Source organism: Hipposideros armiger, unplaced genomic scaffold (genome assembly GCF_001890085.2).
Source record: "Hipposideros armiger isolate ML-2016 unplaced genomic scaffold, ASM189008v1 scaffold_799, whole genome shotgun sequence".
Classification (NCBI taxonomy): domain Eukaryota; kingdom Metazoa; phylum Chordata; class Mammalia; order Chiroptera; family Hipposideridae; genus Hipposideros; species Hipposideros armiger.
Genome location: NW_017732149.1, coordinates 721,567 through 734,623, shown reverse-complemented (window position 1 = coordinate 734,623; position 13,057 = coordinate 721,567). Strand labels below are relative to the sequence as shown.

The 13,057-nt window shown below is 50.8% G+C and overlaps 2 protein-coding genes and 1 long non-coding RNA gene across 7 annotated transcripts in view; 1 reads left to right on the top strand and 2 right to left on the bottom strand.

The window, feature by feature from the left end:
- The window catches only part of QPRT (quinolinate phosphoribosyltransferase), a 14,165-nt gene extending 7,402 nt beyond the window's left edge, over positions 1–6,763 (bottom strand). Inside the window, exons 1-2 of one of the 4 annotated variants that reach the window (XM_019628634.1) lie at positions 6,203–6,763; positions 6,004–6,091 (exon numbers count right to left, since the gene is read on the bottom strand). In XM_019628634.1, the coding sequence (XP_019484179.1) occupies positions 6,004–6,043 (40 nt within the window). In that variant the 5' untranslated portion in view covers positions 6,044–6,091; positions 6,203–6,763. Of the gene's footprint in view, positions 1–5,401; positions 5,576–6,003 lie in introns of those variants that run through there. The other 3 variants (XM_019628633.1, XM_019628635.1, XM_019628631.1) reach the window with 3 other exon arrangements.
- LOC109374217 (uncharacterized) lies at positions 4,422–9,408 on the top strand. Of its 2 annotated transcripts, XR_002122360.1 has the most exons (4): positions 4,422–4,714; positions 5,230–5,330; positions 5,736–5,844; positions 9,322–9,408. It is a non-coding gene; the product is annotated as an uncharacterized LOC109374217 (long non-coding RNA). The 2 variants fall into 2 exon arrangements; XR_002122361.1 differs by lacking the exon at positions 5,230–5,330.
- Positions 9,409–9,690: 282 nt separating this feature from the next.
- Positions 9,691–12,782, bottom strand: SPN (sialophorin). The gene is made up of 2 exons (XM_019628630.1): positions 11,315–12,782; positions 9,691–10,928 (listed from the first exon to the last, which is right to left on the bottom strand). Exon 2 carries the CDS (start codon positions 10,910–10,912, stop codon positions 9,716–9,718), a length of 1,197 nt encoding a protein of 398 aa, XP_019484175.1. The 5' UTR covers positions 10,913–10,928; positions 11,315–12,782; the 3' UTR covers positions 9,691–9,715.
- Positions 12,783–13,057: the final 275 nt, after the last annotated feature.

The window sequence follows — 13,057 nt, the reverse complement described above, 5'->3', positions numbered from 1 at the left end:
CTACCGTGTGTAGCCAGCAGCCAGCATGAGCGGCCAGCAGCCAGCATGAGCGGCCAGCAGCCAGCGTGAGCGGCCAGCAGCCGCAGTGAGTGGCCATCCAGAAGCCGGCGACTGATCTGCCTCACCCAGGAAGAGTGCAATGATAATACCAACATGGGCCAGTGAAGCAATGTCCTCTACAACTAGACTGAAGAACAAAACGACAGCAACTTATCTGTTCCCCTTCCCCTAATTCCCCAACGCTGTTCCCATCCCCCCAATTCCCCAATAAAAAACAAACAAACAAAAAAACCAAGAAGCAAAACAGCCAGACGCTGGATGCTGCCAGTACGGGGAGGAGGGGAGGGGGGACACCACCACCGTATGACACTCTTGCCAAAATGGCTGTACCAGAGTCAGATTTCTAGATGCAACCACCCATTTACAAGAAAACCAGAGAACAGGGGGACTTAAGTATCCAACAGGCATACAAGCAGCAAAATTCAGAGCGAAGGAAACTCTACCAGAGGATAACCTGATTTCCTCAGCACATACATGGCAAGGAAAACAAAGATTAAAAGGATTTTAAAACAGGGGTGACCTGTTAGCTCAGTTGGTTAGAGCATCGTGCTGATAACACCAAGGTTGCTGGTTTGATCCCTGCATGGGCCACTGTGAGCTGCACCCTCCTTAAAAGAGTCAGCTATGCCATTGTAGCATGAAAGCAATGTGTAACCAATGACCATGACTGTTCCCCAATAAGAAATAAATAAAAATTAAAAAGTTTAAAAAAAAAAGAATCTTAAAACACATACTAAGCAATCGCTGTGTGTGGCTCTTTTTTGGATCCTCATCCAAACATACACATTGAAAGCAAATTGAAACATTTATGAGACGACTGAAAATCTGAACACTGGATATTTAATGACATGAAAGGATTTTTTTTTTTTAGAAATCTAGTTGTGAAAATTGTATTGTGATTGTAATAAAAAGAAAGTCCTTATTCTTTTAGACAATACATGCTGAGAAGTTAACATATGAAAAGACTGGAGAGCCAGTTTTGCCTTAAGGTAATCCTGGAAGGTAGGAAGTCGGAGGGAGGTGGGTGGGGCTGGACTGGCCACAGGTGATGGTTGTTGCGGCTGGATGATGGGTACATGAGGGTTCATCAGGCTTTCTGTCTACTTTTGTGTATGTTTCACATTCTCTATAATAATAATAATAATGATAAAACAGTTGAAGCGGGAAGGAAGGGAGGGAGGAAGGGAAGAAAGGAAGAAAGAGAGGGCCCTCATTTGAGAAAGGGTCAAGGAAAGTATTTTAGAATGGGTAGAGTGGTGGTTCGCAACCTTGGCTGCACAATAGAATTGTCTGGGGAGCGTTGCAAAACGCTGATGCCTGGGCCCCACCCCCAGCAATTTTGATATAACTGGTCTGGAGTGTGGTCACAGGATTCTAATTTGTAGCATAGCCCAGAGCTTCTGAGCTGCTGGAGAAGAAAAGCTGCCGTCCACTACAGGATATAGGCACTTGCTGGGCAGTCACAGATCCTACCCACCGTTCTTTAAGGTAGAGATCATTCGTGTTTATAGATGGAGAATTGAGGTTCAGGAATGTAAAGGGAAATTACCGAAAGGGCAGACAAGAAAATGACCAACATGGACACAGCTCTTCTCCTCTGCAGTTGGGTGCCTGTAGAAACCCACAACCAGCAGGGGTTACTCTCTTGCAACCCAAATAATTGCTCCCATCAATTATTCTGACTGCCTATTGTAGAGGCAGAATGTTATGTGTGTGAAAAAGAAATAAATACGTCTGGGTCTGCTTTTTTTTAAGGTCCTGTTCTGATGCATTTTCAACAAAAGGGATTCCTGCGGGGAGCTTTGCAAATACGGGCTCTCCTAATCAGCAGCTGTGAATGAAAGGGACTTGGGAGGGGACGGCTGTTTCTGCCACTGCCTGAGGAAGGCTGGTGCAGAGGGCTTGGGGGAAGCTGCTACACAGAGAGGACAGCTGTACTGCCCCGACCTGCTTTCTGCCTTTGCAGTTGTTAAATATAAGAGTTCTCTTAAGGGGTGGTCGGTTAGCTCAGTTAGTTAGAACACAGTGCTCATAACACCAAGGTTGCCAGTTCGATTCCCACATGGGCCACTGAGTTGCGCCCTCCACAACTAGATTGGAACAATTACTTGACTTGAAACTGATGGGTCCTGGAAAAACACACTGTTCCCCAATAAAAATAATAAATAAATAAATAAATAAATAAAGAGTTCTCACAAGATGGCCAGACTTCTGAGGTTATAGTTTGACCCTGTGGGGTGTAACTTTCCTCTCTCAAGGCAATTCCTTCTTAACTGGTTGTCCAGAGTTTTATTAAAATTGGCATCTCTGTTTCTAGGGGATACAAAAGCATTGTGGCATATTTCCTGCATTTCTCTCTATACAAATGACATAAAAGGATACAGATAAACTGAAGGTTCTGGCACAATATAGAAAGATTTTCCCCACTGGCACTTTTGCTGATCTTTTCCCTGTTTCTGTGTTCCCCTAACCGGACAGAAATTCCTTGCCGGGAGGGAGCAGAATTTCCACGTTCCAGCTTTCCTTCAATAATTTAACAAACACTTGATCATGACTTTAATGGGTGGTCACAAAGGGAGGCTCTCGAAATGGACCTACAATGAATATAACAAGTCTTCGTTCTTTTTTTTTTTTTTTTTATTGGGAACAGTTTGTTTTTCCAGGACCCATCAGCTCCAAGTCAAGTAGTTGTTTCAATCTAGTTGTGAAGGGCGCAGCTCAGTGGCCCATGTGGGGATCGAACTGGCAACTTTGGTGTTGTGAGCTCTGCGCTCTAACCAACTGAGTCAACCAGCTGCCCCACAAATTTTTGTTCTTAATTGGATGTGTAACTATGTTACCGTGCTTATAACAACAGTGGTGTTATATGAGGCTTACAGAGCTTTCCGGCTAAAACCAGGTAATGACAGTTTCCCCTAACTTATAGGAAACATTAACTTAGCTAGAAGTTGTCAATTTTCAAGGTTTTGCCTTGATACATTTTTCTTAAAACCCTGGTGCCTACTACCACTTGTCTATCATAGAATCAGGAATGACATAATGTGTAATAATAATACCTAAATACTTTTACTCTCCTTCCTGGGCACTGTCTCAAGCATTGTGTATATATATATATATATATATATATAAATATATATAATATATAATATATATATACACACACATATATATTATATATATACACACACACACATATATATACACACATACACACACACACACACACACATATATATATATTAACACACTTAATCCTAACAACCACCCTATGAGCATAGTACTAGTATCCCCATTTTACAGATCAAGAAACTGAGGCACAGGAAGGCCAAGTAAGTTGCCCAAAGTTGACACAGCTGGGAAGTATGGAGTCCAGAGTCCCCTCACTTACCCCACCTCATCACACTGCCATTTAATTTTAAACTAAATTATATTTTTAAATTATTATGTGTTCATTAGGGCCACAGTCAGGGTTCCGGGGCTCTGTCCGGTGGAGTAGGATTGGGAGCCAAATGCCTGGATTGGGATGCTGGCTCCACTACCCTTACCCTGGGCAACCTCTGCAGTTTGCTAAACTCTGAAGTCAGTTCCTGAGGAAGCCCCAGGGCCGCACAGGAGGACGGAATGAGGTGATTTGCATAAAGTGCCTGAGCCAATGGCTGGCCGGCTGTCTTTGAACCCAGGAGTCTGACTCTGGGCTTTGTTCTTCCATCTAGTTATCTGTCGGTCCAGTTGGGAAACACCAGGTGGAGACTGAGGCTGGTTAGCAGCTCCCAGATTAATCGTCTTTTCTTTCCCTTTCTCTACCCTAAGAAATGACCTAAGATAGGGCCAAAGGCAAATTGACCAACACACAAGCGGTCTACAGAATTTCCGAGCAATTAGAGTAGTGACCAATTAGAGTAGTGACCGAGAAAGAGAGAGAAAGAGAGAGGGGGAGGGAGAGGGGGAGTGAGAGGGAGAGGGAGAGGGAGAGGGAGAGAGAGAAGAGAGAGGGAGAGGGAGAGAGAGAGAGGGCTATGGCGAGCGCGAGCTGGGTGGGATGGGGACCGCCTGAGCAGGGCTCGAATGGCAGGAAAGAGAGGGTTTTGTTCATCAGGACTTGGGAAATCACTAAGACTTTGGATGAGAAGTCACGTGATCAAAAATGGACTTTGAAGTTGAAATATTTCAACTGTGCCTGGCTGTTGCAAGATCTGGGCAGGAAATAGCGAGTAAGCCAGGGTGAAGTGCAATGGGAGGGCGTTCCTCCCACGGCTGTAAGAAACAGGGCCCTCCGCCTGCACCCCACGTGGGCAGACTCTCCCGCTGGCCCCGCCCCGCTGGCCCCACCCGGCTCGCACCTGGACCAAGTCTGACCTCCCCGCCTCTGCTCACCAGCTGGCAATCTGTTTGGACCCAGCTCCGCCCTCGCCCCTTCTTTCGCCCTCGCTCCTTCTTTCCCCCAGTTCCTCAGCCTTTGCCTCACCCTCTTGAGGTATCTACTCCCTCCTGGTTTAATTCCCGTAGCTCAGGGACCCCAGCGCCAGCCCATCTGAGTTACACACCAGGTGTCATCGCATGCACGACAGCAGCAACGCAAAGGGAGCCCCCACCAGGCTGCTCCCCCAGAGGGAGGTGGGGCCCGAATAGAAGAGGCACAGGGGATGACGTGGAGGTAAGTTCACAGGACAAGGCAATTGCTTAGATATTGGGGTGCAAGGGAGAGCAAGCAGTGAAAGCTGACCCTGAGGTGTCCAGTCTGAGTAGCAGGAGGGTGAGGCCTGAACACAAATGGAGCTGGTATGGGAGGAGGACCGAGTTTGGCATGGCGGGGAGACAGACACACAGGCTTCCACACAGGAAGCTGGGACCTAGGGAGGGCTTAGCGCTGGAGAGACAGATGTCAGGGGCCAACATCACCAGCGTAACTACCGCCTAGTGGTCCTGAGTGCCTGGCACTCCACCTACATCATCTTTTGATCCTGACCGAGCCTGAGGGAAGGCACTGTTTTCACTTTATAAATGAGGAAACAGGCACAGCAAGGCCAAGCGTCTTGGCTGAGGTCACACAGCCAGCAGGTGGCTGGAATGGGTCTTGAACCCAGGCTCTGAGGTCATTTCTAAACCAAGAGCTTATTGGGACCCCCAAGAGCTTGGTTCCATGGCCAAACAAAGGGGTTGGGGGTGCAGGGCCAGCAGAAGCCTCAAGCCAGGAGGCGGGTCAGACCTGGAGAAGGAGCCCAGTGAGAATGCAGAGAGCTCACCGAGGGGGCAGCCATCCACACATCTAGGTGAGCCAGGAACTGTTATTGTCATTTTACAGATGTCAGGAAATGAGGCTCTGAGGAGTCAGGTGACTTACCTGAGGTCACACACCTGTTCCCGGTGGTGCCTGGATCAAACAGGAGCCTCTGACCAGGAGCCTGGCCCCCATTGTCCTGCATACAGCCTCCTTAGCAGCATCACCCCCACCCCACCCGGGCAGAGGGTCACTGGACTCAAGCTCCCTCCCCCACTGGAGCAGATGCCACAGGACTTTGCCTACACTCCACCTCCCCCCCACCGCCATCTCCCCCCCAACCCCCGCACCCCAGGCTGCTAGCCAGGAACAAAGTCCAGAGCTGTTCTCCCATCCAGCTTCCCAGGAGCTGACCACCTCTGACTTTTCTTGGGGCTCAAACCCCTTTCTTCCCCAGAGCTCCTTGGGACCCACCCAGAAGAGAAGAGAAAGAAGAGTGAGAAGAGGCCTTTGGGGTACAGAAAGGAATGCTTGGGGTTCAGAGAGGCTGGAGGGAGATGGGAGAGGTAAAGGAGTAGATGGGGACAAGAGACTTGGTCTTCTGGTGGGGGTAGAGGGATAAGGGTCTGAGATAAGCTGGGACGGGGAGGGGGCAGGAGGGCTAGGGAGATGGCGGTGCAGGTGGTGTGGGAACACAGAGGAGACAGGTCTGGGGGCTCCTTTACCTTCAGGGTCCATGACAGCTTGGAGCTGCTCAGCTTGCATCAGCTGCTCAGATCCTAAGTTCCCAGAGACCTGAGGCTGGGGGTGGGGCTGCCAGAGGGAGGGAAGGGAGGAGCCAGTCTAACCAGCCCCCATCAGCTCTTCCCAGGTTCTCTGGGACTCCTTCCTGCCCTCATCCAGAACCCTTGCAGCTGTACTTACCTGGTCTGTTTTCCACACTCAGAGGGGGAGCTCTGTTGTGTAACTCTCCTCTCTGAGCCAGAAGCCCTGCTTTCCCCACACACCAAGCTCTCCCGGAGGTGCAAGGCCATGAAAGCAAAAATGTGCTCCCTTGCCAGGGCTGGAAAGCTTTTTTGCTGGTGCACTAGGAAAATTGGGGCCTTAGACCTGGGTTCAAATCCTAATTCCATCCTTTTTTATCTCAAGTACCTTTTTAACCTTTTTCTGCACCTCAGTTTCCTTCTCTGTGAAATGGGGTAGTACCTACCTCTTGGGTTCAAACAGGAATTAAGTGAACTGCGAGTGACACAGAGCAGAAACAACACTGTCCACTTCCCTGGCCTTCCTTTCCCCTGAGGTACTTTAAAGGCACCGGCAGATCGGAGCTGGACTTCTGGACAGAAAAACTGGGAAACTGCCAGTAAGCTGCATTTGGACTTTTGGCAAATTTCTGCTCAAGAACTGCCGGGCCTCCATTCCTTCATGGGAAACTGCGTGTTGTCGACTTAAGAAACATCCACACCTTTAGAGAATTTTTATGAGTTTATTTGAGCTCAACTGACAATAATTGCCGGGAAGCAAAACCTCAACAATTTGAGAAAATGCTCCAAAGAATGGCAGTTTTGCAGTTTATTTTATACATTAGATTCAAAGGAGGAGATGTAAGGAGGGTTATGTGAAATCCATTGGTGGTAGATGAAGGGGGCGGGAGAAAGCAAAGCGGGGAAATCTCTGGGATTAGATAAAAAGTAAAACAGAGAGACACACACTTCGTTTACATTGGTGGGTCCAGGATAGTTAACAATTAACATTTGCGGCACATGGAGATGTTATGTGGGAAACAAGATGAGAGGGAGGAGGTCTGTAGTCCCGTGCACTGGTCTGGAAAAGCAGATGACTCTGACATTTCAAAGGTATGTCATCTTAAATGCAGACAATAGACAGGCTTCCTTAAGGTAGAAGTTGCCCTTGTCAAGGAAGCTACAGGCCTAGGAAGTGACTACCAGCCATGACTTGCTTTCAATTAGGAATTTTTATGATGGTGTTACTTCTGCTCTCTAAGCCTCTAAGGCCTCCATGCTGGATTGGCCTCCCTGGAGCTGGTCAAGTCCAGTCTGTGGCCCCTTTTTTGCCATTTTGCTAAAGCCTAGGACCACTGATTGACAATCCACAGGCATCTTCCAAGCCCTCTCCCATTTCTTTCTCTGTAGCACGTGACCCTACCAGGACTGAAACTTGGGTGACACATGTGAGAGTTCTGAGACACAAACTGAGGGAGCCTCACTGTCAGGGTCCATTTGGCACCTCAGTACCTTGCTTGCCTCACTCGAGTCCAGACCTGCTCCTGAAAGCCCTTCTCCAAACTCCTTTCTTCCTAAACATAATTTTCTCCAGGTGTCTCTTTTTTTTTTTTTTTTTTTAAGATTTTATTGGGGAATTGGAGAAGGGGAACAGTGTTGGGGAACTGGGGGAGGGGAACGGCCAAATTGTTGTCCTTCAATCTTAGTTGCGGGTGGGCGTAACCTACCATCCCATGCGGGAGTTGAAATGGCAACCTTGTTGTTAGGAGCATGTGGTCTCACCAGCTGAGCCATCCTGCCACCTGTTGGCAGCTCAGCTCGGGCCAGGAATTGAACCGCTGTTGCTCAGAGCTCAAACTCTTGAATATTTTCTAAAGCTGAATTGGGGCGTTTGATAATCTAAGACGACAGCTGCGGTTATCCCTCAGGAACTTTTGGGACGTGTCTGCTGGTCTGGGGCTACAGTCAGGCCAAGGTGCCTTGTGAGAAGTAGGAAAAGACGCCCAAACATGGCCCCATGGGTGCCCAGCCTGGCTGGTGAAGGCTGGATTCCCACTCCAGGCACAGGCCCATGGTGGCCAGGTGGATACATAGCTGCTCACTGCCCTTCTCTCCTTCGCCTCCTGACCTGACCCTCGGGGCCCTTTCCCTGTCTCCTGCCTCCCCTCTGGCCCAGGCCACATGGCAGTCACACTCACCCAGTTCCCACTGGCCTCTGTATTTTTTTTTGTTTTTTTGTTTTTTTAGCTGAGCCATCCTGCTACCTGTTGGCAGCTCAGCGGCAACTCAGCTTGGGCCAGGAATCAAACTGCTGTTGCTCAGAGCTCACACTCTTGAGTGAGCTCTTAACCAACTGAGCCACTCAGTCGGCCCTGGCCTCTGTTTTTGTAGGTCAATCGGTCTGCTCTCAGCCACTTCACCCTGTGACTCAACAACTTCCTCTTTGCAAATTTCCTCTTTGCCCTGGGGCAATTCCAACTGCCTCTGGCCCATGCGGTCCCCTGGGCTCTGGCCTGGGCTGCTTTCAGAGACAGCCCATTGGGTCTCATTTTCTCCTGCCCATCCCAGAGCCATAGGGGAAGCCACTGGGTCTGCCGTCTGTCACAGCAGCCTCGGCTCACTCTCACTGATGATCCTTAGAGAAGGGAAGGACAACGAGCACAACACACTGACACATGTCACCAAGACCTGGCCACCAGATGTGCTTTCCTCCTGCGTCATGTGGAGGGGAGGCTGTGACGAAGGGATGTAGCTGCTGAGCTAAAGAGCCACACTCGGGTCACACATATGGTCTTGCTCTAAAGCTCGGCATGCTCTTCCTGGGCCGCAGACACAGTTCTCTCTGCTGCCTCCACCTCATCTGAGCACAGACGGGCACGATGTTCTCCACAGTTCCTCAGCCCTTCCTGCCCCTCCCTCCTGCCCTCCACATTCACTGCTACGCTTCACAAACACCACCGAAACCTTGCCTTTTGCATACATACTGCACCCAGGAGTGAACCCACGCAGGTGCTGGGGCTCCTGAGACCACGCCTGCCCAGAAACCCTTCTCACCTCTGCCTTTGGGAGGAGAATAGCTGAAGGCCTTGGCTGCCTCAGTCCAAGGTGTGGGAGAGTCCAGTGGCTTGAGCCAGGGGCTAGTTTAGAGCCCAGGTGCTCCTGCAGGCACACCTGGAGGGTACCACGCAGCCCATGCTCCAGGCTGGCCCGGCACAGAGCCCTGGGGCCCGGACATAAGGGAGGCTCATGGGGTGACCCAGTAGGTCTGTCCAATCTTATGGGGCCAAATTTGCTTTCCAGAGAAATCCTAGATGGGAGTTTGCTGGCTGGTGGTTTCCTTCTTCCCAGATTCTGCTGTGCCTGGGGAACCCTCTGAGAAATTGTAAGTCAAGGAAGTGTGGCATCATGGAGACTCGGCATCTGGTTTCAAGGACCAAAAGATGATGGAGAGAAGGTGGGGTTGATGAGAAAGTTCCCTTCGTGCATCTTCAGGCACTCAATGGGTGCATGCCCTGCCTTTGGGGCTGGGGGCCCATGTTGGGTGTCGGGGCTGGCGGGATGTTCCCAGGTTAAGAAGCTGGATGAGGGTTCCGAGTGAAGAGGCTGGGTGACAATGAGGTGGGAACTGAAGATTGGAGGGATGGTGATGAAAACTAGAAATGATTCTGACCGCCAGTCTTGGTGCTCCCCGGCTCTAAAGGACCTCCACGTTTCCCACTTCTGGCTCATCGGAAGAGGGGGCCTCCAAAGCCCCATCCTCACTGCCCACCAGGGGCACTTCTTCCCCTTTTATGCTGACAGCTGACCCAGCCTTGAGCTCCTCCAGGGCCAAGGAACCCTGGTGTGACTTCCGACGACCAAAGAAAGTAGTAAGTGTGGGCCGCCGGCCAGACCCCTCCCCGTCGGGTACTCCAGAGCCCTTGTCGCCACCACCGGACACTCCGGCCGTTGTTATCACAGCCTCCTCATCAGACACCCGGGCCGGCCCCACCCAGGCATCTACCACCCCGTTGCTCTTTCCGCCTCCGCTTAAGGTCAGGGCCCCAGTCCTCCGCTTCTGCCGCTGGCGCCACAGCAGGAGCAGTGCCAGGAGGACAATGACCACCAGCACGGCCACAAACACAGCTACCAGCAGGGTGTTATTTGTCCCCTGATCTGAACTTGGGGAGGGCCTACTGCCTGTTTTTGTGGACGGCTCTGGGGTAGATATGGTGGATATTTTTACCCTGGAGATGGGGGACCCACTGGTCCCTTTGGGGGTCATCGGAGAGCTAGCTGCCAAAGTGGTGATAGGGGGCCCACTGGTCCCATCAGAGGTCTCCAGAGAACTACTTGTCATGATGTCAGAGGGTCCAATGGTCCCATTGATCCAGCTGGAGGCCTCCAGAGATCCATTTGTCATAGTGACAGGGGGTCCACTGGTCCCATTGAAGGTCCCATTGGATGCCTCCAGAGATCTATTTGTCATAGTGACAGGGGGTCCACTGGTCCCATTGAAGGTGTCCAGATGGCTAGCTGCCATGGTTCCACCAGTCATATCCGGGGGCCCTGGTCTGCGCATTGCTGAAACAGTAGGGTTACTGGTTTCAGTAGAGGTTTCCAGGACCGTTGTTGATTCCTTGGTGGAGACTTCCTGGGAGATTGTTGGCTTAGATACAGGGGGGCCACTGCTGATAGTAAAAGTCTTAGGACTGGACACCTCACTGATTGCATAGTGAATTGTGCCAGTCTGATGCCCGGTGTGGCCGTTTTTCTCAGGAACACTTGTTGCTTTATGGATGGAGGTCGCTGAGCTAAGGTTTGGGGCCTCAGGGGTAGTTAAAGCTACCCCTTCGGACCAGACACCCCCAAAGAGGAGGAGAAGCAGGGTTATTTTCATGACAACAGGCATGAGCAGGAGTCGGGACCTGAGGTGGAGAAGTTGGAGAAATGGAACATGAGGAGCTTTGGTGGGAGGGCACCTCACCAGGCCCTTCCCTCCTGCCCACTTCCCTGCCAACTGCCAGGCCTACTAAACCGCAGTTTAACGGCTTTCTCCACCCTTCCTTTTATATTATCAGAAATAGCAAGGGAACAGATGTCGGCAGCTCTCCCATCAGCCCTTTCCCACAGGCCCCCTCTGGGCTTGGCAGCTGGCACTCCAGCAGTGGCCACCCCTCCTGGCCTTCCCTGATCCTTTTCAGCCCCAATGGCTCCTGATCCCCTTTTCCCATCATCTATCAGGGTCTTTCCAAGCCATAGGCACATTCCCAGGTCCACTGAGACCCCTGCCCCCCAAGTCACACCCTCTTACCTGCTCACTTGATAAGGGCACAGGGCTGGGGTAGGCAGCTCCAACTCTTCCTGAAGCTGGGGCAGGACTGGGTAGATGAGGCCCCAAGGGGAAAGGAAGTGGCCCTGGCTCCACCCACACCCACCCCAGCATCCTGCAGCTGCTGTGATGAGAGTGCGCCATCACTCTTTCTGGGGTCTGAGATGGTGCCAGGGGCTCTGGGGTCTCAGCTGGGACCCTGGGACCTCAGCTGAGGCAATTGGGAGTGTGGGGGCAGGGAGTCTGGAATGGGGATTCCTGGATCTTAGCTGGGACATGGGACGGCAAGAGGTGATGCTGGGATAGGAAAGGGGGTCAGAACCGAGGGGATGGGAATGTGCTCTTGAGAACTAGGGGGTGCAAGGGAGGAAATAGGGGAGGATGGTTTCCTTTGTATTTGTGATCCCCAAGCTGTTACGCCAGGACCCAGGGTGCACAATTTCTTGTCCCAAGAGCTCCCTGGAATACTAGGGCAAGAGGAAGCCTCTGACTCTCCTGGGGGCTATGAAAACCTTTGCAAGCTGCAAGCAATCCCTGGTGAGCTTTTGAGGCTTTCTCAAGAAGCTGGGGGGGTCACCACCATGGCCCTAGTTGTGGAGTGCTTAACATCAAGGTGGTTGCTAAGCACTGCACACTATGATCTAATTTTTTTAGAAGGCTAATAAAGATGTGGACATCTGTAGGGACAACAGTCTGGAAAGGTGCCTACTGAAGGATTAACCAAGTTTCTCAGGGTAGGAATGAGTGGAGGGTTCTTTATATTCTTCTTTGTTTTCGGACTTTCCTCTAATTTGTAAGCTTTGAGTTTTAGTGTGTGTGGTTTTGTTGTTTTGCCTTTCATTTAAAATAATCCAAACTGATTTTTATATTTTAAAAGTAATCATACATGTTCCTGAGAAATGAAGGAAACAGGTCCATGTCAGGGCCTGGGATCGTACCCCACTCACAAGCTAAGAAGTGAATGTGACACAAAGACATGAGACTCCTGGGTCAGAGACTAGGAATCCATTAGTCATGTCATAGCCAGCAGCTTGGGCACTATGTCTACATCAGCTCCCCTTGCCCCCAAGTCCCACAGGGGTGTCACCCACCGGCTGGCCCCACACCTGAAGAGCACTAAGCTTGGGGAATTTTCCTCTTTTCGAGCAGGCGGTCAGTGAGCCTGCTTTTTGTCCTGAAGGGAGACATTGCTTCATCCCTCAGAGTGACTGCAGATACAGCCCTGAGAAATGGCCTGGTTATAGACTGGTCAGGACTGGGCATGTGTGGCATTCCAGCAGGAGTATGCAGGGGTGGCCTTGCCAACAGTCGGGACGGTTATACAATGAAAAGGCTCCACATGGTTACTGGCACATACACAGCTGGAACACATCTGTGTTAACACATGCATGTGTACTATTTCATTCTATTAATTTTACGTAGATTTTATGATGTATACTATTCTGCACTTTCCTTTGTTTTTATTGGGGAATTGGGGGAGGAGAACAACGCTGGGGAATCAGGGAAGGGGAACAGACAAGTTGCTGTCCTCTTGTTCTTCAGTCTAGTTGTGGAGGACGTTGCTTCACTGGCCCAAGTTGGTACCATCATTGCACTCTTCCCGGGTGAGGCAGATCAGTCGCCGGCTTCTGGTTGAGCTGTTGTTCAGCATCTTAGCTGTAGAGGGCAGTGTCACTGGCCCTCATATGTGGGATCCGAACCGGGGCCCTCTGACGTCCCATGCCA

Coding starts and splice junctions, on each gene's coding strand:
- SPN (XM_019628630.1), bottom strand. CDS start 10,912: ATGCCTGTTGTCATGAAAATAACCCTGCTTCTCCTCCTCTTTGGGGGT.